The 25,435-nt window shown below is 47.7% G+C and overlaps 1 protein-coding gene across 2 annotated transcripts; it reads left to right on the top strand.

Annotated features, from left to right (window-relative positions):
* The first annotated feature begins 209 nt into the window (after positions 1 to 209).
* On the top strand, positions 210 to 24,155 carry RSPH6A (radial spoke head 6 homolog A). Of its 2 annotated transcripts, none has more exons than XM_040252498.1 (6): positions 210 to 957; positions 8,333 to 8,567; positions 15,824 to 16,588; positions 19,372 to 19,516; positions 20,276 to 20,393; positions 23,759 to 24,155. In XM_040252498.1, the coding sequence occupies exons 1-6, from the start codon at positions 302 to 304 to the stop codon at positions 23,994 to 23,996; spliced, it is 2,157 nt and encodes a 718-aa protein (XP_040108432.1). In that variant the 5' UTR covers positions 210 to 301; the 3' UTR covers positions 23,997 to 24,155. The 2 variants fall into 2 exon arrangements, with proteins under 2 accessions (XP_040108432.1, XP_040108433.1); XM_040252499.1 differs by having other exon boundaries at positions 24,083 to 24,155.
* Positions 24,156 to 25,435: the final 1,280 nt, after the last annotated feature.

A 25,435-nucleotide genomic window follows, 5' to 3' on the forward strand; every position in this document is an offset into this window, starting at 1 on the left:
GTCTCTGGTGCCTGCCTCCGTGTCAGCTGTGGGATTGTGCAGAGGCTGGTGGGCCCCCCCAGGAGGCCCTCCAACCCGCCCGGGAAGACTGCAAACCCCTCTGGCATGGGGCTGCGCCTGCGCGAAAAGCAGCTTCTTGGCCGCGCATCCCCGCGCCCTGTCCTGGTAACGGCCCGCCCCCTCCGTCCCTAGCAACCGGCGCAGCTAGCCCAGCGGCTGCTGGGTGCACGCAACACGGGCGACTGATCTGGCCTGCCTATCTGCAAGCCTTCTTCCTGGAAGTCTGCGATCCCTTTGAATTATGGGGGACCCTCCACCTGACCCCGAGCCCCCTTCTCTGCCGACCTCCAGCCGTAGGAGCTCGCAGGTCGAGCGGCGGCACAGTCGGGAACGCAGCAGGCCCCAGGTCTCACCCCTGGTCCCCGAGGAGTTGCAGCAGATACCGCTTCGCCCCCAGATCCTGCGCGGCAGTCAGGAGGCGCTGTCGAACCAGAGCAACCTCCGTGGCTGGCCACAGAGGGCCAGCCTGACCCCAAACGAGAACCTGGTTTTCCAAGCCGAGGACCCTTACGTGAACCCGGGCTTTCCCGCAGAGGTGCAGCCCCAAGCTTACCTGAGCGAGGGCAGGCTCCAGGCCAGCCAGAACGCCAGCCTAATGCTGCAGCAGGTACAGCAGAGTGAAGGCAGCCTATTCCAGCAACTGGAGTCTGCCTACCAGGGGCCCGCGGCAGACCTCCCGGGCCAGTTCACCGTGTACCAGAGAGAAGACCTGCCGTTCAGCCCGGGCACCCAGCATGGGCCCTACATGAGGGATGACCCCACTCTTCAGTTCTCGCCCTCTGAGCTGGGCTTCATGTCCTTCAATATGGAGTTGCCCGAGCCAGAACCTCGCGAGCTGGCCGTGCAGAACGCCAAGGCTTACCTGCTGCAGACCAGCATCAACAGCGACCTCAGCCTGTGAGAGAGGGCCCCAGGAGTGGGGCGAGGGAGGGACCAGGCAGGGAGACACCTCAGCCAGGGCCCCACCTCGTCGTCTAGACGAGATTCCTCTTCCCTGAGAACCAGCGACCACTCTGGGGGCATCTAACTCAAACTGGGAGTCAGGGAATAAATAACAACACTAGTTAGCATTTACTTACCAGACTGTGCCAGCAATTCACAGGTTAACAGCTGGTTCTCCTAGCTGAGCTTAGCACATCTGTTCCAATTTTGAAAGAAAAGTGAAAGTCGCTCAGTCCAGTCAGAGACTTTGCGACCCCATGGATTGTAGCTTGCCAGGCTCCTCTGTCTATGGAATTCTCTAGGCAAGAATATTGGAGTAGCTAGCCATTCCCTTGCAGAGAAGGCAATGGCATCCCACTCCAGTACTCTTGCCTGGAAAATTTCATGGGCAGCGGAGCCTGGTAAGCTGCAGTCCATGGGGTCGTGAAGAGTCGGACACGACTGAGCGACTTCACTTTCACTTTTCACTTTCATGCATTGGAGAAGGAAATGGCAACCCACTCCAGTGTTCTTGCCTGAAGAATCCCAGGGACGGGGGAGCCTGGTGGGCTGCCGTCTATGGGGTCACACTGAGTTGGACACGACTGAAGCGACTTAGCAACAGCAGCAGCAGCCATTCCCTTCTCCAGGGGATCTTCCCAACCCAGGGATTGAAGCCAGGTCTCCCGCATTGCAGGCGGATTCTTTACTGTCTGAGCCACAGGGAGGGAAACTGAGATACAGAGAAATTAGGTCCCATGTCCAAAATAACACAGCTTAGCTATGGTAGATCCAGGATTTCAGCACAAATGATTTGGCTCCTGAGGCCCTGTTATCCACTAACATTTCCTGCCTGAGAAAGGCATTTGCCAAGGCCATGTAGATGCAGTCATAGGCCCGCATCACATCCTCATGAAGCTGACACTCTAGTGGGAGAATGGACAATAAATATAAGGTGATAACAGCCAAGGTGAGCGATAGGGCAGAGTAAAGGGGACGGGAGTGGATGTTAAATCGTACAAGGTCAGGGAAGGCCTCTCTGAGGAAGTTACATTTGATCAGGAATCCGAAAGAGGTGAGGGAGAGCACCATATGGGTAAACTGGAGGAAGAATTGTCCAGACATAGGACACAGAGTGAACTCCAGGAGTCGGTGATGGACAGGGAGGCCTGGCGTGCTGCGATTCACGGGGTCGCAAAGAGTCGGACACGACTGACCGACTGAACTGAGCTGAACTGAGGACACAGTGAGCTTAAAGGCTTGGGAGCTTGCTATGTTTGAGGAACAGCAAGGAGACTGGTGTAACTGGAACCAAGGGAGGAAGCAGGAGAATGAGAAAAGAGTTGGGAGGAGTAGCAGGCCTTGCTCAAGCACAAAGTTGACCCCCATTCCTCCCATGCTCAGAGTCTGCCGTGGCTCACCAGTGCCTTCAGAAGAAGGTTCCTGCTTCTCATAACAGCCTTCAAGGTCCTATGTAATTCAACCCCTCCTCCCTCTCCAAACATCATCTCTAGTCAGCTCCTACCTCAGATCCTAGAATCTAGTCAAAATTAACCTCAAAATAAATAAATAACCTACAGCTCTTCCCCAACAGCACCCAGCCCTTGGGAGTTTCAAGGTCCCTTAATGGGTCTTTTCTTTTTCTTTTTTTTTTTTTGGTCATGCCACATGGCTTGCAGAATATCAGTCCCCCTGACTGGGGATTGAGCCTGGGCCATAGCAATGAAAGCCTGAATTCTAACCAGTAGGTTACCAGTGAGCTCCCTCAAGTCTCCTACTGAAAAGCTCTCTCTCCTTCTTAACCTTCCCAAGTCAATGATGGCTTTCAACCACACCCAGCACTGCTGCCAAATGGTTGCACACTGAAGAGGCTTAGACATACAGGATTTGAAATTAGGCCAAGTGAAAGTGAAAGTGGAGTCGCTCAGTCATGTCTGACTGTTTGTGACTCTACGGACTGTAGCTCCCCCAGGCTCCTCTCTCCGTGGGATTTTCCAGGCAAGAATACTGGAGTGGGTTGCCATTTCCTTCTTCAGGGGATCTTCCCAACCCAGGGATTGAACTTGGGTCTCCCACACTGCAAACAGACTGACTGTGGCTCAGAAATTAGGCCAACTTGGTTTTCAATCCTGGCTGTGCTACCCCTGGGTGACTCATGAGCTCAACTTTTCTAAGCTTCAGTTTCCTCTTCCGGAGAGTGAGGATCATAATTTTCTCTCAGATGTATGTGGTGAGAATTCAACATTGCTTTCAAGGGCCCAGCATAGTGCCTGACTCAGGGGAATGGAAGTCATGCTGGTACTGTTAACACTCCAGCCTCCTTTCCTACCTCAACCCCTCTTCCTCACTCTGCTCCAGCCACAATGACCTCAATATTCCTCCAACATGCCAGGCACACCTTCAGCTCAAGGTCTTTACACTCCATTCTCAATCATGTCATCTGCAAACCATGGTAGTTTTGCTTCATTTCTTTTTCATGTCATATTTCATTGACTGGAATCTCCAGTGCATTTTATAGAAGTGGTAAAAGAAGGCTTCTTCCTTTCCAGTCTCATAGGGGAATTATTCAGTCTTTCACCATTACATTTGCTGTGTGCCACAGCTTACACACATCTCCTCTTTATGAAATTATAGAATAATATTCTATTCCTAGTATCCTAGGTTTTTAAACATCATGAGTGGATATTGAATGTTAGTTTCTCTGCATCTATTGAGGTGATCTCACATAATCTCTTTTAACATGTTAATGTGATGAATTAATTCTTCAGAATGGACTGGTTGGATCTCCTTGCAGTCCAAGGGGCTCTCAAGAGTCTTCTCCAACACCACAGTGCAAAAGCATCAATTCTTCAGCGCTCAGCTTTCTTCACAGTCCAACTCTCACATCCATACATGACCACTGGAAAAACCATAGCCTTGACTAGATGGACCTTTGTTGGCAAAGTAATATCTCTGCTTTTCAATATGCTATCTAGGTTGGTCATAGCTTTCCTTCCAAGGAGTAAGCGTCTTTTAATTTCATGGCTGCAGTCACCATCTGCAGTGATTTTGGAGCCCAAAAAAATAAAGTCTGACACTGTTTCCACTGTTTCTCACTCTATTTGCCATGAAGTGATGGGACCAGATGCCATGATCTTCATTTTCTGAATGTTGAGCTTTAAGCCAACTTTTTCCCTCTCCTCTTTCACTTTCATCAAGAGGCTTTTGAGTTCCTCTTCACTTTCTGCCATCAGGGTGCTGTCATCTGCATATCTGAGGTTATTGATATTTCTCCTGGCAATCTTGATTCCAGCTTGTGCTTCTTCCAGCCCAGTGTTTCTCATGATGTTCTCTGCATATAAGTTAAATCAGCAGGGTGACAATATACAGCCTTGACGTAGTCCTTTTCCTATTTGGAACCAGTCTGTTTTTCCATGTCCAGTTCTAACTGTTGCTTCCTGATCTGCATATGGGTTTCTCAAGAGGCAGGTCAGGTGGTCTGGTATTCCCATCTCTTTCAGCATTTTCCACAGCTTATTGTGATCCACACAGTCAAAGGCTTTGGCATAGTCAATAAAGCAGAAATAGATGTTTTTCTGGAACTCTCTTGCTTTTTCCATGATCCAGCAGATGTTGGCAGTTTGATCTCTGGTTCCTCTGCCTTTTCTAAAACCAGGTGGAACATTATGTATATGTACCACAATTTCTTTATCCATTCATCTGTTGATAGAAATCTAGGTTGCTTCCATGTTCTAGCTATTGTAAATAGTGCAGCAATGAACAATGGGATACATGTGTCTTTTTCAATTTTAGTTTCCTAAGGGTATATGCCTAGGAGTGGAATTGATGGGTCATATGGGGTTTTATTTCTAGTTTTTTAGGGAATCTCCATACCGTCTTAGTGGCTATATAAATTTACATTCCCACCAACAGTGCAAAAGCGTTCTGTTTTCCCCACATCTGCTCCAGCATTTATTGTTTGTAGACTTTTTAATGATGGCCATTCTGACCAGGATGAGATGATATCTCATTGTAGTTTTAATTTGCATTTCTCTAATAATGAACAATATTGAGCATATTTTCATGTGTTTGTTAGCCATCTGTATGTCTTCTTTGGAGCAATGTCTGTTTAAGTCTTTCCCCCCAGTGTTTGATTGGGCTGTTTGTTTTTCTGGTATTGAGTTGTATGAACTGCTTGTATATTTTGGAAATTAATCCTTTGTCAGTTGTTTCATTTGCTATTATTTTCTCCCATTCTGAGGGTGGTCTTTTCACCTTGCTTATAGTTTCCTTTGCTGTGCAAAAATTTTTAAGTTTAATCAGGTCCCATTTGTTTACTTTTGTTTTTATTTCCATTACTCTAGGAGGTGGGTCCTAGAGGATCTTGCTTTGATTTATGTCATTGAGTGTTCTGCCTATGTTTTCCTCTAAGAGTTTTATAGTTTCTGGTCTTAAATTTAGGTCTTTAATCCATTTTGAGTTTATCTTTTTGTGTGGTGTTAGGAAGTGATCTAATTTCATCCTTTTACATGGAGCTGTCCAGTTTTCCCAGCATCATTTATTGAAGAAGGTATCTTTGCCCAATTGTATATTCTTGCCTCCTTTTTCAAAAATAAGGTACCCATAGGTGCCTGGGTTTATTTCTGGGCTTTCTGTCTTGTTTGATTGGTCTATGTTTCTGTTTTTGTGCCAGTGCCATACTGTCTTGATGATTGTAGCTTTGTAGTATAATCTGAAGTCAGGAAGGCTGATTCCTCCAGCTCCATTCTTCTTTCTCAGGACTGCTTTGTCTATTCAGGGTCTTTTGTGTTTCCATATGAATTGTGAAATTTTTTGTTCTAGTGCTATGAAAAATGCCTTTAGTAATTTGACAGGGATTGCATTGAATCTGTAGCCTGCATTTGGTAGTACAGTCATTTTCACAATATTGATTCTTCCTACCCAGGAACATGGAATATCTGTCCCTCTGTTTATGTCATCTTTGATTTCTTTCATTCAGTTCAGTTCAGTTCACTTCAGTCACTCAGTCATGTCCGACTCTTTGTGACCCCATGGGCTGCAGCATACCAGGCCTCCCTGTCCATCACCAACTCCCAGGGTTTACTCAAACTCATGTCCATTGTGTTGGCGATGCCATCCAACCACCTCATCCTCTGTTGTCCCCTTCTACTCCCACCTTCAGTCTTTCCCAGCATCAGGGTCTTTTCCAATGAATCAGTTCTTTGCATCAGGTGGCCAAAGTATTGGAGTTTCAGCTTCAACATCAGTCCTTCCAATGAATATTCAGGACTGATCTCCTTTAGGATGGACTGGTTGGATCTCCTTGCAGTCCAAGGGACTCTCAAGAGTCTTCTCCAACACCACAGTTCAAAAGCATCAATTCTTCAGCGCTCAGCTTTCTTTATAGTCCAACTCTAACATCCATACATGACTACTGGAAAAACCATAGCCTTGACCAGATGGAACTTTGTTGGCAAAATAAAGCTGTGCTTTTAATATGCTGTCTAGACTGGTCATAACTTTTCTTTCAAGGAGTAAGCGTCTTTTAATTTTATGGCTGCAGTCACCATCTGCAGTGAGTTTGGAGCCCCCAAAAATAAAGTCTGTCACTGTTTCCACTGTTTCTCCATCTATTTGCCATGAAGTGATGGGACCAGATGCCATGATCTTAGTTTTCTGAATGTTGAGCTTTAAGCCAACTTTTTCACTCTCTTCTTTCACTTTCATCAGGAGGCTTTTTAGTTCCTCTTCACTTTCTGTCATCAGGGTGGTGTCATCTGCATATCTGAGGTTATTGATATTTATCCCAGCAATTTTGATTCCAGCTTGTGCTTCTTCCAGCCCAGCGTTTCTCATGATGTACTCTGCATATAAAGTAGGGTGACAATATACAGCCTTGACGTAGTCCTTTTCCTATTTGGAACCAGTCTGTTTTTCCATGTCCAGTTCTAACTGTTGCTTCCTGACCTGCATATAGGTTTCTCAAGAGGCAAGTCAGGTGGTCTGGTATTCCCATCTCTTTCAGCATTTTCCACAGTTTATTGTGATCCACACAGTCAAGGGCTTTGGCATAGTCAATGAAGCAGAAATAGATGTTCTTCTGGAACTCTCTTGCTTTTCCCATGATCCAGCAGATGTTGGCAATTTGATCTCTGGTTCCTCTGCCTTTTTGAAAACCAGCTTGAACATCTGGAAGTTCATGGTTCACGTATTGCTAAAGCCTGGCTTGGAGAATTTTGAACATTACTTTACTAGCGTGTGAGATGAGTGCAATTGTGTGATAGTTTGAGCATTCTTTGGCATTGCCTTTCTTTATTAGTGTCTTATAATTTTCTGTGTACAGTTCTTTTGTCTCCTTGGGCAAATTTATTCCTAGATATTTAATTCTTTTTGTTGCAATGGTGAATAGGATTGATTCCTTAATTTCTCTTTCTGATTTTTCATTGTTAGTATATAGGAATGCAAGTGATTTCTGTGTATTGATTTTGTATCCTGCAACTTTGCTAAATTCACTGATTAGCTCTAGTAATTTTCTGATACTATCTTTAGGGTTTTCTATGTACAGTATCATGTCATCTGCAAACAGGGAGAGCTTTACTTCTTCTTTTCCAATGTGGATTATTTTTGTTTCTTTTTCTTCTCTGATTGCTGTAGCTAGGACTTCCGGAACTATTTGAATAATCCCACAGTACTCTTGAGTAGGTAATCCCATGGACAGAGGAGCCTGGTGCCCTACAGGCTTTCCATAGGGTTGCAAAGATTCGGACAGAACTGAGCAACTAAACAGCAATAACAACATCCTTTTAAGAATGCCAGGCACCACTTGCTTAGGATTTCAGCATGTACAGTTCTACATGAGATTGGCATGGACTTTTCCTTTCTCCTACTTTCCCTGAGTTCTGATATCAAGATTATGTTAGACTCATGAAAAGTCTCAGGACCTATGCGTATGCTGTTCCCTCCAACTGAAACACTCTTCCTTCTAATATTTGCACAGTACCCCGCCCCTCACTGAATAAGATCATTCAGCTCTCAGCTTAAAAGTCACCTCAGTGAAGCTCTCCCTGGCCTCCCTATTTAAAACTGCAAAGCATCTCCTATCCCTGGCATTCCCAGTCCCCATTCCCGGCTTTGCTTACCTCCCTATACCTTAATCCTCAATACACCTACACACTTGTGTATATTTTGTATATTTTGCCCATTTGGTTAATATCTGTCTCTATTGCCAGACTGTCGGGTCCATCAGGGCAGGGACCTTTTCCCTTATCTATGATGTCCCCAGTGCCAGGGACACGGCCAGATACACAACAGCGAGCTCAGCAAGCTGGGTAATCAGTGTCCCCCACCTCCTACGCCCCTCTCCCCGAGGCAGGTATGAGCATCTAGTGAACCTGTTGACCAAGATTCTGAACCAGAGGCCGGAAGACCCCTTGTTCCTCCTGGAGTCGCTGAACCGCACCACTCAGTGGGAATGGTTCCACCCCAAGTTGGATACGCTTCGGGACGACCCGGAGATGCAGCCCACCTACGAGATGGCCGAGAGGCAAAAGGCACTGTTCAGCCGGAGCGGCAGCGGCGAGGGCGAGCAGGAGATGGAGGAGGAGACGGTGAGTGAGACAGTGCGGAGGCGGGAGCGGCAGAAAGAGCCGGATTGGCGGGACCGTCTCCGAGGGCCTTGAACGCCAGGCTAAGGGGTTTGGGCTTTCTCCCGAGGCCACTAGGGCACCACCAGAGGGTTTGAAGCAGAGGGAAAGTTGTAGAAACCTGACTCCAGCGCCACATGGAGGTAGAGGCTGGTTTCTCCTGCCGTCCTTTCCTCCTTTCTGCAAAATAACTGCTTCGTGGATATTTTCTGTGAAGCCTGCTACCTTCTGGAGTTTTTCAACACTGAATGTGCCTTCTATCCCCTGGACTCAGTTTCCTCTTTTGCAAATTGAGACCTGCTAACAAGTCTTCCACCCACAACTCATGAACATTCTACTATCCTTGGAATATTTAATTCCATGATTTTCTTTCCAGCATTGTGTTCAGTCGCTCAGTCGTGTCTGACTCTTTGTGACCCTATGGACTGTAGCCCGCCGGGCCCCTCTGTCCATGGTACTTTCCCAGCAAGAGTACTGGAGTGGGTTGCCATTTCCTTCTCCAGGGGCTCTTCCCAATCCTTGGATTGAACCTGCGTCTCCTGCGTTGGATGGTATCTGCTGCATTGGATACAGCATTGAATGATGGCTTAAAATTTGGCTGAAATGTTCTTTCACTCGTTTAAGAAACATTTTGGGGGGACTTCCCTTGTGGTCCAGTGGTTAAGACCCCACTCTTCCAACGCAGGGGGCACAAGTTCCTTTCCTGGTCAGGGAACTAAGATCCCACAAGCCCTGTGGTACAGCCAAAAAGAAAGAAAGATAAAGAAACATTTGTTGAGAACTCTCTGTTTATGATAATTCTGACATCTCCTAGGCTTAAGAGTGTAGGCTCAGGTCGTCCCTGAAGCAACCTTAAGGCAAGTGCCATTTATTATTCCTGTTCATGGAGGAAGGACTTAGAGGGCTCAAAACTAGAAAAGCCAGGACGAAGAAGGCAGAGCTGTGTCCTCCAAAGCCTGGGCTATCATCTCGGCCATCTTTGCAGATGCTGTTGGTCTGTGCTCACGTCTCAAGCTTCTGAAATTCTAGGATTCTGGCCACAATGGGGTGAGATGCTGAGAGAACCGGGAACGACCATCTGACCAAGGAATGAGCCCTTGGGTGAGCAGAGCGCAGGTGGGAATCCAAGTCTTAGACACGAACAGTTTTACCTGAAAATACGGTTTTAAATTTTAGATCAGCAGTCTCGAAGTCTCTAAGGAGAAACTGCAGAAAACTGCACTTTTCCTCCCCGACTCCTCCAGATCGCACCCACGTCTATCACCAGTCCCTGATGGCCCCGCCTCCTTAGAACGCTGTGCCTTTGGAGGCTCCACCCCCCGGCTCCGCCCCCTGAAATATAATCCTGAGGGAGGCTCTGCCCTCTTCGAAGCCAAGTCACCAGAGGCCCCAGACCTTAGAACTTGGAGGCGGGGTTTTTTTCAGTTCAGTCCAGTTCAGTCGCTCAGTCGTATCCACTCAGTCGTGTCCGACTCTTTGTGACCCCATGAATCACAGCACGCCAGGCCTCCCTGTCCATCACCATCTCCCGGAGTTTACTCAAACTCACGTCCATCGAGTCGGTGATGCCATACAACCATCTCATCCTCTGTCGTCCCCTTCTCCTCCTGCCCCCAATCCCTCCCAGCATCAGAGTCTTTTCCAATGAGTCAACTCTTCGCATGAGGTGGCCAAAGTATTGGAGTTTCAGCTTTAGCATCAGTCCTTTCAAAGAACATCTAGGACTGATCTCCTTTAGAATGGACTGGTTGGATCTCCTTGCAGTCCAAGGGACTCTCAAGAGTCTTCTCCAACACCACAGTGCAAAAGCATCAATTCTTCAGCGTTCAGCTTTCTTCACAGTCCAACTCTCACATCCATACATGACCACTGGAAAAACTATAGCCTTGACTAGACCAATATTTGTTGGCAAAGTAATGTCTCTGCTTTTCAATATGTTATCTAGGTTGGTCATAACTTTACTTCCAAGGAGTAAGCGTCTTTTAATTTCATGGCTACAATCACCATCTGCAGTGATTTTGGAGCCCAAAAAAATAAAGCCTGACACTGTTTCTCCATCTATTTCCCATGAAGTGATGGGACCAGATGCCACGATCTTCGTTTTCTGAATGTTGAGCTTTAAGCCAACTTTTTCCCTCTCCTCTTTCACTTTCATCAAGAGGCTTTTGAGTTCCTCTTCACTTTCTGCCATCAAGGTGCTGTCATCTGCATATCTGAGGTTATTGATATTTCTCCTGGCAATCTTGATTCCAGCTTGTGCTTCTTCCAACTTGGCGTTTCTCATGATGTTCTCTGCATATAAGTTAAATCAGCAGGGTGACAATATACAGCCTTGACATACTCCTTCTCCTATTTGGAACCAGTCTGTTGTTGCATGTCCAGTTCTAACTGTTGCTTCCTGACCTGCATATAGGTTTCTCAAGAGGCAGGTCAGGTGGTCTGGTATTCCCATCTCTTTCAGCATTTTCCACAGTTTATTGTGATCCACACAGTCAAAGGCTTTGGCATAGTCAATAAAGCAGAAATAGATGTTCTTCTGGAACTCCCTTGCTTTTTCCATGATCCATCAGATGTTGGCAATTTGATCTCTGGTTCCTCTGTCTTTTCGAAAACCAGCTTGACGTCTGGAAGTTCATGGGTCATGAGATGAGTCCAACTGTGCGGTAGTTTGAGCATTCTTTGTCATTGCTTTTCTTTGGGATTGGAATGAAAACTGACCTTTTCCAGTCCTGTGGCCACTGCTGAGTTTTCCAAATTTGCTGGCATATTGAGTGCAGCACTTTCACAGCATCATCTTTCAGGATTTGAAATAGCTCAACTGGAATTCTATCACCTCCACTAGCTTTGTTCGTAGTGATGCTTTCTAAGGCCCACTTGACTTCACATTCCAGGATGTCTGGCTCTAGGTGAGTGATCACACCTTCGTGATTATCTTGGTCATGAAGATCTTTTTTGTACAGTTCTTCTGTGTATTCTTGCCACCTCTTCTTAATATCTTCTGCTTCTGTTAGGTCCATACCATTTCTGTCTTTTATCGAGCCCATCTTTGCATGAAATATTCCCTTGGTATCTCTAATTTTCTTGAAGAGATCTCTAGTCTTTCCCATTCTATTGCTTTCCTCTATTTCTTTGCATTGATCACTGAGGAAGGCTTTCTTATTTCTCCTTGCTATTCTTTGGAACTCTGCATTCAGATGCTTATATCTTTCCTTTTCTCCTTTGCTTTTCACGTCTCTTCTTTTCACAGCTATTTGTAAGGCCTCCCCAGACAGCCATTTTGCTTTTTTGCATTTCTTTTCCATGGGGATGGTCTTGATTCCTGTCTCCTGTACAATGTCATGAACCTCATTCCATAGTTCATCAGGCACTCTATCTATCAGATCTAGTCCCTTAAATCTATTTCTCACTTCCACTGTATAATCATAAGGGATTTGATTTAGGTCATCCCTGAATAGTCTAGTGGTTTTCCCTACTTTCTTCAATTTAAGTCTGAATTTGGCAATAAGGAGTTCATGATCTGAGCCATGTCAGCTCCCAGTCTCGTTTTTGCTGACTGTATAGAGCTTCTCCATCTTTGGCTGCAAAGAATATAATCAATCTAATTTCGGTGTTGACCATTTGGTGATGTCCATGTGTAGAGTCTTCTCTTGTGTTGTTGGAAGAGGGTGTTTGCTATGACCAGTGCGTTCTTTTGGCAAAACTCTATTAGCCTTTGCCCTGCTTCATTCCGTATTCCAAGGCCAAATTTGCCTGTTACTCCAGGTGTTTCTTGACTTCCTACTTTTGCACTCCAGTCCCCTATAATGAAAAGGACATCTTTTTTGGGTGTTAGTTCTAAAAGGTCTTGTAGGTCTTCATAGAACCATTCAGCTTCTTCAGCATTACTAGTTGGGGCATAGACTTGGATTACTGTGATATTGAATGGTTTGCCTTGGAAATGAACAGAGATCATTCTGTCGTTTTTGAGATTGCATCCAAATACTGCATTTCAGACTCTTTTGTTGACCATGATGGCTACTCCATCTCTTCTAAGGGATTCCTGCCCGAAGTAGTAGATATAATGGTCATCTGAGTTAAATTCACCCATTCCAGTCCATTTTAGTTTGCTGATTCCTAATATGAGGTTTGTAAAAGGGCAAAATTATTGTGGGTATCTGTGGCCTGTGCATGATTCTAGGAAGAAAATCAAATTTGTTATTCAGCATTTTGTATTTATTTTTCTGTATGAGGGGCTCTCATTCCTCTCATTTTCTATTTCAAATGGAAAGAATTTCTGTTTCTTTTATGCTCCCCAACAGCATTTATGGAAAAACTGTCCTTGCCCCGCTTTGAAGATGCCACCCCTGCCATTCGTTTACAGCTGTGTGGACTCTGGTCTGTTCCTGGAGTCCCTGCTCTGTGCCTCGCTCTGTGATGGTTTTTTGTTCTGGGACTCTCCTGCTTGTTGTATACAATCACTACAAAGCAGATTTGGCTCCCCATCACTGCACCTCTGTTTTGAAAAGTTCCTCACTAGTTTCACATTTATAGTTTTAAAGAAACTTTAGTATTATTCTTGTACTTGTTTGTCAACAGAGCTCACTTTAAGACAGGAAATAGATGTCACAGAAATGAAGATGAGTGGCTTAGACAAGATAGTTTTTCTCACACCTAACAGTCAGGAGCAAGCAGTCTACGGCTGGCGAGGTGGCTCCCCAGCGAAGGGATACTGAGGGCTATCGTCTCCTCTCTCTCCCCCTCATCCCTCACCCTTACTCCATCCAAACCAAGAAAGCACCTTTCAGGATCATAGGAGTCTGGGCATAAACCCTGTCTCTGACCAAGGCAGTCAGGAAAACTCACTTTGGGCTGCAGGGACTTGGCCCAAGCAGTCCAGCAGAACATTTCGTTACTTCACTTGCTGAGAGTGGGTACAGTTGGGGCAGCATTTCTGTGAGATCACGGAGAGTCCCAGCGCTTCCCTCCCTTCCGTTCTGCTATCATCATGTTGACGCTTGGTACCTTGAGTTTATCACTTTATGTTTGAACAATGACTACTACAGCCTCAGACATCATATTTACACACCAGTGCCCTGAAAGGGGAGTGGGGAGCTCTTCTCAGTATGTCCCCCCCCCTTTTTTTTCGCTTGAGCCATGCAGCTTGTGGGATATTTGTTCCCTGACCAGGGACTGAACCCAGGCCACAACAGTGAAAGGGTTGAGTCCTAACTACTGGGCCACCAAGAAATTCCCTCCCACCCACTGACCCCCTTTTTAAAAAAATCCAGGGAGCAAGATTAGGTTAGGACTTGGCCCTTTCACTGCTGAGGGTGCTGCTTCAATCTCTGGTTGGGAAACTAATATCCCACAAGCTGGGCGGCACGGTCCAGTCAATCAATCAGTCAATCAGGAGCCCCTCAGAAAATCTCTGCTTGCATTTTATTGGCCAGATTGGCTCACATGACCATCCCTGGATGCAAGGGAGGCTGGGAAAGTGACTGTGGAACTTCTCCACTTCTCCAGCCTGGAGAAAGCAAGCAATGGAGAAGGGGGTTGAGGATGGTCCTGATTCAGTGGACTGAACCCAACGAACCCAAGGGCAGGAATGTAGCTGGACCCCAGGCCAAGCTGGCATTCAGAGATTCCCCTCTGCTCCTAATTTTTTAAATTCCATCCAGTTACCAGTAGGAAATCTTTCCCCTCAGATTATAGATAGGATCTTCCTGGAAACTGGGAGAAAGAAAAAGGAAGCTTCCACAGTTAACAGAGGAGTTAAAGAGTAGGGCTAAGACTATGGCCTCTGGAGCCAGATCAACCTGGGTTCAAACCCAGCCAACCCACAGAAGTGATTTCTGAGCAGGAGGCACCAGCTGTACTTTCTCTCCACCCAGTTACAAATTGCAGAGGGAGAGAAGGAGAGCCTGAGCTGCCATTTTGTCCTCACTTGCTCCAATCAACAGTGACCAGAGGGCAGGGTGACATAATTTGATCATGGTTGGTGAGGCCACTCCACTGCCAAGTGGGTGGAAGACACTCCCAGAAAGAGGTGATGGCCACTGGTTCATGGGCCAGGCACACACTCCAGAGAGGGTTTCCTTTGCTCATTCGCTTAGCTTCCCTGCCGGCAGCACAGTGAGTCTCGGGATTCAGTTTTGACTCTGTCCCACTGAGTTGCTGGTGTAAATGTCGATTAGGCAAAGAAGCTTTTGGCCTGTGTTTTAGATTGCAGGAAACTGCCGGAATCACTTTCAAAGTCATGGTGTTCCTCCTATAGAGTATTAGTCAGGGTGTGCCACATCGAGCTGAGGTAACAAACAGCGCAACAAGCCCAGCGGCTTAACATCACACAGTTTATTTCTCGCTCACACTTCCTACCCATCCAGGCTGGGCTAGGAGGCTCGGCTCATCAGCCACTTGAGATGAATGGTGATGGAGATGCCACTGTGACTCAGGCTCCCACAGTTGCAGAGCAGGAAAATCAAGGCATAGCAAACCCCACACGGGTTCTTACAGCTCCTGCCTGGGTGTGACCTGTGTCCCTTTCACTCCCATTTCAAGTGGTCAGAGCAAGTGACATGACCACTCCTGAATGCACAGGGGTCGGGGTGGGAATGTACAATCCCCCTGTGGAGAGGGACTTCTAATATTTGTGAATAAGGAACCAGTCTAGCATTCATAGAAAGAAAATACAGTACTTGTTCCTTTTATTAATAACACTTAGCTCACAAATGGAGCTTTGAAGAAAATGGAAATGCATTATGCATTTGGAAATGCACTTTAAGAAAAAAAACGCAATACATTTGTCCCCAAATCTTTTACATCAGCTATACAATTTAAGGGCTTCCCAGGTGGCTCAGTGGTAAAGAATCTGCCTGCCAATGCAGGAAATGCGGGTTGGATCCCTGGCTTGGAAAGATCACCTGGAGGAGGAAATGTCAACCCCACTCCAGTACTTTGCCTGGAGAATCCCATGGACAGAGGAGACTGGTGGGCTACAGTCCATGGGGGTTGCAAAAGAATCAGACACAACTGAGCAACTGAGTACTCTCGCAGGTACAATTTAAGTAAGCATCATCGTTCCTTGGCACACATATACCCCTACATCAGCGGCCAGAAATGGTTGCTTGAGCAACTGGGTTACCCAGTAGTTTAAGTCTCTGGACTCTAGGAGAGTCAGCATGGGGAGCAGGGCTTCAACCTGGTTCCCTCTGCCTTCCGCCCCCTGCCCCACCCCGCTGCAGGTTGAGACCGCGGTGCCAAACATCATGGAGAAGGCCTTCTACTTCGAGCAGGCCGGCGTGGGCCTGAGCTCCGACGAGAGTTTCCGCATCTTCATGGCCCTGAAGCAGCTGGTCGAGCAGCAGCCCATCCACACCTGCCGCTTCTGGGGCAAGGTCCTGGGGCTCAGTCGCAGCTACCTGGTGGCCGAGGTGGAATTCCGGGAGGGCGAAGAGGAGGCGGAGGAGGAAGAGGTGGAGGAGATGACGGAGGGCGGCGAGGGGATGGAGACACATGGCGAGGAGGAGGGCGACGAGGATGAGGACAAGGCCACGGACATCGTCCCCAAGCCCACGTGGAAGCCGCCGCCTGTCATCCCCAAGGAAGACAGCCGAACCGGCACCAATAGGTACCTGTATTTCGTGTGCAATGAGCCGGGCCGGCCGTGGATGCGGCTGCCCCATGTCACACCGATCCAGATCGTGCAGGCCCGCAAGATCAGGAAGTTCTTCACGGGTTACCTGGACGCGCCGGTCATCAGCTACCCGCCTTTCCCGGGCAATGAGGCCAACTACCTGCGGGCCCAGATCGCCCGCATCTCGGCCGCCACGCACATCAGTCCCCTCGGCTTCTACCAGTTTGGCGAGGAGGAAGGCGACGAAGAGGAGGAAGGTGGAGCTGGGCGCGACTCCTACGAGGAGAACCCCGATTTTGAGGGCATCCCGGTCCTCGAGCTGGTGGATTCCATGGCCAACTGGGTGCACCACACGCAGCACATCCTGCCGCAGGTGAGGGCGGGACTCCAGCCGCCTGGGCCCCGGGGTGGGGGGAGCGGGTCGGGGGCGTAGGACCGGCTGTGACTCCAGAACTAGCTACACCAAGCACCTGATGGCAGCCAGGCATCTGCGCCCGGTAACAGTCCTCCATGCATCCATCCATCCATTCATTCAACAGATGCTGGTTGACAGTCCCCAATCAGAACCCTTTGGAACCAGACGCCTCTTGGAATCCCGAATTTTTCAGATTTGAAAATGGTGATATTGGAATTCCCTGGTGGTCCAGTGCTTAGGAGGGGCTTTCCCCGGTCACTCAGTGGTAAAGAATCTGCCTGCAATGCAGGAGACCTGGGTTTGATCCCTGCGTGGGGAAGATCCTCTGGAGGAGGAAATGGCAACCCATTCCCAGTATTCTTGCTGACTCCAGGCTTCTGGGGGCCAGGGTTTGATCCCTGGTCAGGGAACTAAGACCTGACGAGACAAATGGCATGGCAAATAAAGCAAAAAGTACTTATGAAAATAAGAGTACTTTAAAAATACACAAAAAGATGACACAGTACACATACCATATATTACGTAACACGTCAAGGAGGCGCTGGGGCTGCAGCCCAGTTTTAAAGGTATCACTTTCTGCAGCAACACTGAAAAGCCTCTCATCAGTCAGTCAGGACTGCAGCCAAATGACTCATGAAAAAACTTTTGGTTTTCAAAGCTTTCCAAATTTTGAAAGTGTGGATAAGAGTTGGTGGGCCTACATTTACTGAATGCCTAGTTTGTCTGAACTTTACATACATTTATTTATCCATTCAAGGAAGCACCTGTTGTGTGCTAGGAACTTTTTTATTCATTCATGTATTCAATAAACATTGATTATGGATTCTGAATAACTGCTTTTGAGATTGCTATAACGGCCATTCCAGCTTGTGCTTCTTCCAGCCCAGCGTTTCTCATGAGGTACTCTGCATAGAAGTTAAATAAGCAGGGTGACAATATACAGCCTTGACATACTCCTTTTCCTATTTGGAACCAGTCTGTTGTTGCATGTCCAGTTCTAACTGTTGCTTCCTGACGTGCATATAGGTTTCTCAAGAGGCAGGTCAGGTGGTCTGGTATTCCCATCTCTTTCAGCATTTTCCACAGTTTATTGTGATCCACACAGTCAAAGGCTTTGGCATAGTCAATAAAGCAGAAATAGATGTTCTTCTGGAACTCCCTTGCTTTTTCCATGATCCAGCAGATGTTGGCAATTTGATCTCTGGTTCCTCTGCCTTTTCTAAAACCAGTTTGAACATCTGGAAGTTCACGGTTCACGTATTGTTGAACCCTGGCTTGCGGAATTTTGAGCATTACTTTGCTAGCGTGTGAAGAAGCACACATTACTTTACTAGAGTGGAAGAAGCACAAGCTGGAATCAAGATTGCCGGGAGAAATATCAGTAACCTCAGATATGCAGATGACACCACCCTTAGGGCAGAAAGTGAAGAGGAACTCAAAAGCCTCTTGATGAAAGTGAAAGAGGAGAGGGAAAAAGTTGGCTTAAAGCTCAACATTCAGAAAACGAAGATCATGGCATCTGGTCCCATCACTTCATGGCAACTAGATGGGGAAACAGTGGAAACAGTGTCAGACTTTATTTTTCTGGGCTCCAAAATCACTGCAGATGGTGACTGCAGCCATGAAATTAAAAGACACTTACTCCTTGGAAGAAAAGTTATGACCAACCTAGATAGCATGTTGAAAAGCAGAGACATTACTTTGCCAACAAAGGTCTGTCTAGTCAAGGCTATGGTTTTTCCAGTGGTCATGTATGGATGTGAGAGTTGGACTGTGAAGAAAGCTGAACGCTGAAGAATTGATGCTTTTGCACTGTGGTGTTGGAGAAGACTCTTGAGAGTCCCTTGGACTGCAAGGAGATCCAACCAGTCCATTCTGAAGGAGATCAGCCCTGGGATTTCTTTGGAAGGAATGATGTTAAAGCTGAAACTCCAGTAGTTTGGCCACCTCATTGGAAGAGGTGACTCATTGGAAAAGACTCTGACGCTGGGAGGGATTGGGGGCAGGAGGAGAAGGGGACGACAGAGGATGAGATGGCTGGATGGCATCACGGACTCGATGGCCGTGAGTTTGAGTGAACTCCGGGAAATGGTGATGGACAGGGAGGCCTGGCGTGCTGCAGTTCATGGGGTCGCAAAGAGTCAGACACAACTGAGCAACTGAACTGAACTGAACTGATAATGGCCATTCCCATTCAGTTGCTGCAACTGAGGTCTGTATTCTCTGTACTTAGGTTCACTCATTCATTCAACAACCGTTTACTGACTCTTCAGTACTTCCTTCAACCCAACAATAATCCAATGAGAGAGGCACCCATGACACCCCCATTTCACAGATGAGCAAACAGAGCATCATATGGGCTGTTGAATGTCAGCTCCACAAGGGCAGAGATGTGGAGGTCTCTTTTTCTCAAGGACGTAACTCCAGCACAGCACCAGGAGCACTGCGTGTATATAGTAGGTGCTCCTTAAATATACAATAAATGGATGGATGGATGGCTGCCTAAACGGAGCCCACAGAGGCTGAGAGAGGAGGGGTTCCGGTCTCACCGCAGCAGCTGTCTCGGCCCATTCTACCCCACCCTCCTGCCTGTGCAACTCACCCTGACCTTTACCCACACCTGGGTCCCTGGGAATAGGACTGGTCCCCAGCATCCTGCCTGGCCCTTCACCGCTTCCCAGGGAACAGAACCCGGGCTGTTCCCTGCGGCTACCAGCTGACCTCCTCCTCCCCACCTGCAGGGCCGCTGCACTTGGGTGAACCCTTTGCAGAAGACAGAAGAGGAGGAGGAGTTGGGGGAGGAGGAAGAGAAGGCAGATGAAGGCGTAGAGGAAGTGGAGCAGGAGGTCGGGCCCCCGCTGCTGACCCCGCTCTCAGAAGACGCAGGTAACAGCCCCACACAGAGCCTCTCTGAGCCTCTGTTACATTCTCATCTATAAAATGGGCAGCCCATAGGGTTATAGGAGCATGTCCATCTTGTGAGCCGTATCTGGCCCATGCAATGGCCCAGATGGTGACACATGGTCTTTCGAGTCCCATGTGGGCTTGGAAAAAGGGAGCCAGAGCTAGGGCGGCCTCCCCAGAGGAGGCAGGACTTGAGCTGGATGTTGGAAGACTGGACAGGAATTTCCTGAGGTTGGGACCTCAGGTACCTGAAGGGAGGAAGGAGGAGAGCCTGAGAGTGGGTGAGCAGACAGAGTGAGGATGTGAACGCAGATTTCCGTGAGTCTGGAGCCAGTACTCCATCCTCTGAGCCCTGGTTCAAACTGATGGCCAACCTAGAAGGGGAATCACAGTGGCTCCCCTGTCAGGGGCCTTTGGGGCTCACTGCTACTCTGCACAGGAGGTGAGGTAAGTGTCTGCATTGCCTGGGTGTGATCACTGAGGCTCAGGGAGGTGGAGTGGCTTCCTCTGGCCACACAGAAAGAGTGGTCAGAGCCAGGGTTCAAACACGGAAGCCAGAGCAGCTGGTTCCCACAGTTCCCTTCATGCCCTTCCGCTTCCTCCCTCTTTGCTCCCTCCCATCCTTCTCGCTGCTTTCCCTTCTGGGGGTGGGGTGGGGGGAGGGGGGGCTGTGCATTGCAGGGGGGGAGGGGGGCTGCAGCCCAGTCTCTGACCTCCCTGGCGCTCTCTGCTCCTCTACAGAAATCATGCACATGGCACCGTGGACCGCCCGCCTGTCCTGCACCTTCAGCCCGCAGTATTCCGTGGCGGTCGTGCGCTCCAATCTTTGGCCAGGGGCCTATGCCTACGCCAGTGGCAAGTAGGTCTACTCCTAGTTTTCCCCAGCAGAGGGCGCTCCTACAACTTCCTCAGAGTCTGACGTGCTGGGGCAACCCACTGGAGTGGGCCAAGATCGGCACGGCTCCCTTCAGGAAGCCCCTAGGGGCTGATGTCTTCACTCAGAATCCAGGAGTCCCACTAGGATTAAAATCCTAGACCAAGAAATCCCAAACCAAGAGGACGTGACCCTCTGGGGTGACAGAATGGAGGATCAAAAAGGGGGAGGAATTGACTCAGGGTCACACAGCACCTGCAGGTTTCAAACCTGGATATCTGACGCCCCTGGCCCAGGGTTCCGTGCTGTACGAGGCATGGAGCCAGAGAGGACTCAGATGTCCCCTTTGAGGTGGCCTTTAGAGGGACAGAGTCTCATCTCTGGGGAAGCTAACTCCTTTCCTAAGTCTCCTGGACAGTTCTTCCAATCGGAAGGGTCTTCACTCTATGGGCAGAAATCTTCCCCACGAGGATCCCCTCACCAGTCGTTTCCAAAAGGTCTGCAAGCCAAAGTCACTTCCATATGCTCCCACCTCAGTTACACACTCCAGACAGTCCCTCCGCCTCTCACCAGGTACATCGCAGCTTTTCTGCTCACGGGGCACGCACTTACCAGCGCTGTCCACCAGATGGTACGATGACTTTTCATAGCTTTTCCTTTTCCATCTCAATGATGAACCTGCACGGGGTTCGCTACTGGGATTCACAAGGAAAGGTGGGGTTTCATGTAATCTTCATAATTTATCCACATTCTTGGCAATTTCTTTTTCGCCTCCAGAAGCGTGGAAGAGACATATTTGCTTTTACCAATGCCCTTCTGGCCACACCCTGATTTACCAACATTCCTCTGAAAGCAAAAGATCCAAACTTGGAGCTCCTCTCACCCACCCATCCTCCACCCCTGTGTCCCCAACCACCCATCATCCACCCTCCCATCCACCACCCAATCAGGCATCCATCTATCCCCACTTTGTTCTTTATAAAAGACTCTGGAATGTCACTGTTTGCCAGCTGTACGCTGGGCCCCAAGCACTTTGTTGAAAAAGCAGATATGAATCTGGGAGCAGGCAGGGGAGGCATAGCTGTCAACTGCACATGGAGCCTCACTCTCCCTCACCCCCATCCCAACCCCAGTCAAATATCCGGTTCCAAACTGAGAGAAGTACCACTAGGGAGAGTGGAGGGGCAGATGACAACTCACAACTGTCATGTCTAGGGATCAAGGAAGGATTCCTGGGAAAAGCAGCCTTGATCTGAAATCTTCGAGGGAAAGAGAGAAGTAACTAGGGACATTCCCCTTCTTCTATTATTTTTTTTTAACAATTCAAATCATCTTATTCATTTATTTTGGCCGAAAGACTTGCAGGATCTTAGTTCCTTGACCAGGGACTGAATCAGGTCCTGGCAGTGAAAGCACTGTGTCCTGACCACTGGGCCTCCAGGGAGCTCCCCAGGAGGACATTCTAGACCAGAGCTCCCTAAACTGCGAGTGGATAGGACTCACCAGGGGCTCTGGTTAAAGTGCAGTTTCTGGTGCCCTAGGTCTGGGCTGGAGCCCAAGACTCTGCCTTCCTAGCAAGTGGAGCCTCCTGAGTGAGGCGCTGGTTCCTGGACCCCAGGAACCAGGGCTGGCAGAGGTCAGGGGTTTCCAAGGAAGCAGTGATTTTTGAAGCCTCTGACAAAGCCATCTGGAGGAAAAGGATTCTCGAGGGAACAGCAAGGCTGTGAAAAATAAGGTCAAATCCAAACTGCTCACCAAGACAAACTCTCTGGTTCTCTCCCTGTCTCTCAGTCTCTTCCCTTTTCTCCCACTTACTCCTCTTTGCTTCACCCATTACAAGTCTGGGGAGAGGTGAGTTGGTGGGGCTTGGACCCAACCAATTACGTCCTTGATTATTAGTCTCCTCCCTCTGGAATGTAGGCACCACGGCAGCAATTCTAATTCTTTTTTTTTAACATTGATTTGTTTTTAATTGAAGGATAATTGCTTTACAATATTGCTTTGGTTTCTGCCAGCAATTCTAATTCTTGTCTAATTTGTTCACTGCTAGGCTCTCACAGTTAGACCAGTGCTGGCCAATGTATATAAAATATGAGCCACATATGTCATTTTAAATTTTCTAGTAGCCACATTCAAGAAATAGACAGGCAAAATTCATTTAATAATGTATTCAACTCCAAATATCCTAAATATTCTTATTACAACATGAAGTCAATAATGTAAAAACTGTTAATGAGCTACTTTGTATTTTGTTCATACTGTCTTCAAAATCTGGAGTGAAGGTTACACTTGCATCAGATCTCAGTTAAAGTGCTGAATTTTTTTTTCCACACCAATGGGATCTTAGTTCCCCAACCAGAGATCAAACCCACACCCCACTGCATTGGAAATGCAAAGTCTTAACCACTGGATTGCTAGGGAAGTCCCTTAGGTACTAAATTCTCATCAGAAATACTTGACCTGTATTCAGATTTCACAACATTTACAGTTGAAAAAGTAGATTCACGTGCCCAGGTTGTCCCAGACATACTTGGATGTCTTCCAATAAATGAAGTATTGGTTTTATAATTTAGATTAATTAACATTAAATAAAATCCACACTATCCAACAACAGCAGAACACACATTCAAGTGCATATGGAACATTCCCCAGGATAGACTAAATGATAAATTTAGAAAGATTAATCATATAAAATATCCTCTCTTACCACACTGGAATAAAATTAGAAATCAATTAAAGAAGGAAATTTGAGGGACTTCCCTGGTGGCACAGTGGTTAAGACTCTGAGCTTCCAATGGAGAGGGTGCAGGTTCAATCCCTTCAGGAAGCTAAGATCCCACAGGGCTTGAAGACAAAAAAACAAAACAAAACAAAACAAAAATATAATATAGAAGCAATATTGTAAAAAATTAAATCAAGATTTAAAAAAAATATTAGTCCACAACAACAGCAAAAAATCTCTTAAAAAAAGGAAATTTGGGAAATTCACAAGTATGTAGGAATTAAACAGCACAATCCTGAATAATCAACAGGTCAAAGAAGAAACCACAAGGGAAATCTGAAAATTAAATAAAATTCAAAATTCAGTCCCTCCGTCTGGCCAGCCCCGTTTCAGGCGCTCGCCAGCTATGTGCGCTATTAGACACTGCAGCTCTGGACACAATCTGGCAGGTAGGAAGATGCCCAGGAAAGAGTGAAAGAACAAATGAGCAGGAACACTGGTGGGCACTTTGCTCTCTACTGCCCACAGCTCTGCAGGCATGCTGTGCCTACGTTGGGTCCCACCTTTAACACGAGTCCAGGCTGGGGTCTTTGAGGGAGGCCTCACCAGCATCTCTCTGGCCCTCCAGGAAATTTGAGAACATCTACATCGGCTGGGGCCACAAGTACAGTCCTGAGAACTTCAACCCATCCCTGCCAGCCTCCATTCAGCACGAGTACCCCAGCGGCCCGGACACTATAGAGATGAGCGACCCCACGGTAGAGGAGGAGCAGGCCCTGAAGGCTGCCCAGGAGCAGGCCCTGGCGGCTGCGGAGGAAGAGGAAGAAGACGAAGAGGAAGATGAGGATGAGGACCAGGATGACTGAGGCCCCCTAGCCCCCTTCCTCAAGCAGGTAGCCAGCAGGTTTTCCCTTATACAGAGTTATAGCTTGATTTTTTTTTTTCACTGTAGGTTTGCTTTCTGCCCTTAGAGGACAGGGGTAGAAGAGGAAGACAGCTGCTCTAAATAAAATTTCCCCAGGGCATTTGGGTGAGTCACTCAATCATTTGTTCACCACGTCTGTTGATAGGACCTCAGAGTCAGGACTGTAGCACTTTGCTGTGAACCCAGACATTGCCCGGCATAGTCTCTCCCATCTGTTTATTTATTCATTCATCTGGCCATCAAACAACTCTTGAAGTGCCGCCCCTGGTCAGCCCAGCCCTGTGCTGGGGACACAGGAGCCACCAAGTGACCCCAGATTTACTCTCCCAGGGCTGGATACTCTACGGGAGAGACAGATGCCTTCCTCAGGGAATGACAGCCCAGATGGGGGAGCCCAGAGGACTGACAGAGCTCCTGAGCTCTGGCTCATAAACAGTCAAGAACAGAGTAGTAAGGCATTCCAAGCAGAGGGAACAGGGTGTGAAAAGATCCAAGAGCGAGAGAGAGTGTGATGTGTTGGGGTAGATGCTCAAACCTCATTTTTGAGACATGGTGTGAGGAGTCAGTGGCAACAGATAAGGCTGGAAAGAGAAGTTGGCAGGAACAGATTACCTAGGGTTGAACTCTGTCCTGAGAGTCCTAGGGAGGCCACGGATGGGCTTTGAACAGCGATGGGCCGGCCCTGATCGTATTTGTGTTTTAGAAAGACCTCTCTAGATCCCAAGTGGAGTGTAGATAGAAGGGTGAGACATGGGTCTGGGAGAGCAGAGACAAGGCTGATACAGGGAGAGTCCAAGCAGGAGAGGAGTTTCAATGGAGGCTGCCAAGAGGAACGGACTGGAATAGAGGAATTCAGGTGACAATGCAAAAGCCTTGGGGATTGTAATCAGGGAGTGAAGAGAAATGGCAGAAGTCTAGGGAAACACGGAAATCTGCAGCCTGGTCACTGGAAGGAATGGCAGTGCTGCCCCTAAAATGACTCAGGAGAGGAGTGGGATTTGAAGTGAGATTGTCAGTTTCATTTAAGATCTGTGATGGGAGCAAGAAGGGAGGGACACTGACTATTAGGGAGCTGCTGGGATCAGGAAGAGATTTTGGATTACCAGTGGATTATTGGGACACCGAGGGTATTGCAGGGATCAATCAAATTTTGGTGGGTGTTGGAGAAGTGAGTGAGGTTGTGGAAATATATAGGAGTTTGGTGGAAAATGTGGAGCTGTTCAGTTCAATCACTCAGTCGTGTCTCACTCTTTGCAACCCCATGGACTGCAGCACGCCAGGCCTCCCTGTCCATCACCAACTCCCGGAGCTTACTCAAACTCATGTCCATTGAGTTGGTGATGCCATGCAACCATGTCATCCTCTGTCGTCCCCTTCTCC

Source organism: Oryx dammah, unplaced genomic scaffold (assembly GCF_014754425.2).
Source record: "Oryx dammah isolate SB20612 unplaced genomic scaffold, SCBI_Odam_1.1 HiC_scaffold_13, whole genome shotgun sequence".
Lineage (NCBI taxonomy): Eukaryota > Metazoa > Chordata > Mammalia > Artiodactyla > Bovidae > Oryx > Oryx dammah.

What these genes read in the sequence shown, in the direction of transcription:
- RSPH6A (XM_040252498.1), top strand. Translation starts at nt 302, where the DNA reads ATGGGGGACCCTCCACCTGACCCCGAGCCCCCTTCTCTGCCGACCTCC. An exon ending in ATCAACAGCGACCTCAGCCT is followed by an intron (nt 958 to 8,332) that starts GTGAGAGAGGGC and finishes TCCCCGAGGCAG; the next exon opens with GTATGAGCATCTAGTGAACC. An exon ending in CCCGCTCTCAGAAGACGCAG is followed by an intron (nt 19,517 to 20,275) that starts GTAACAGCCCCA and finishes GCTCCTCTACAG; the next exon opens with AAATCATGCACATGGCACCG.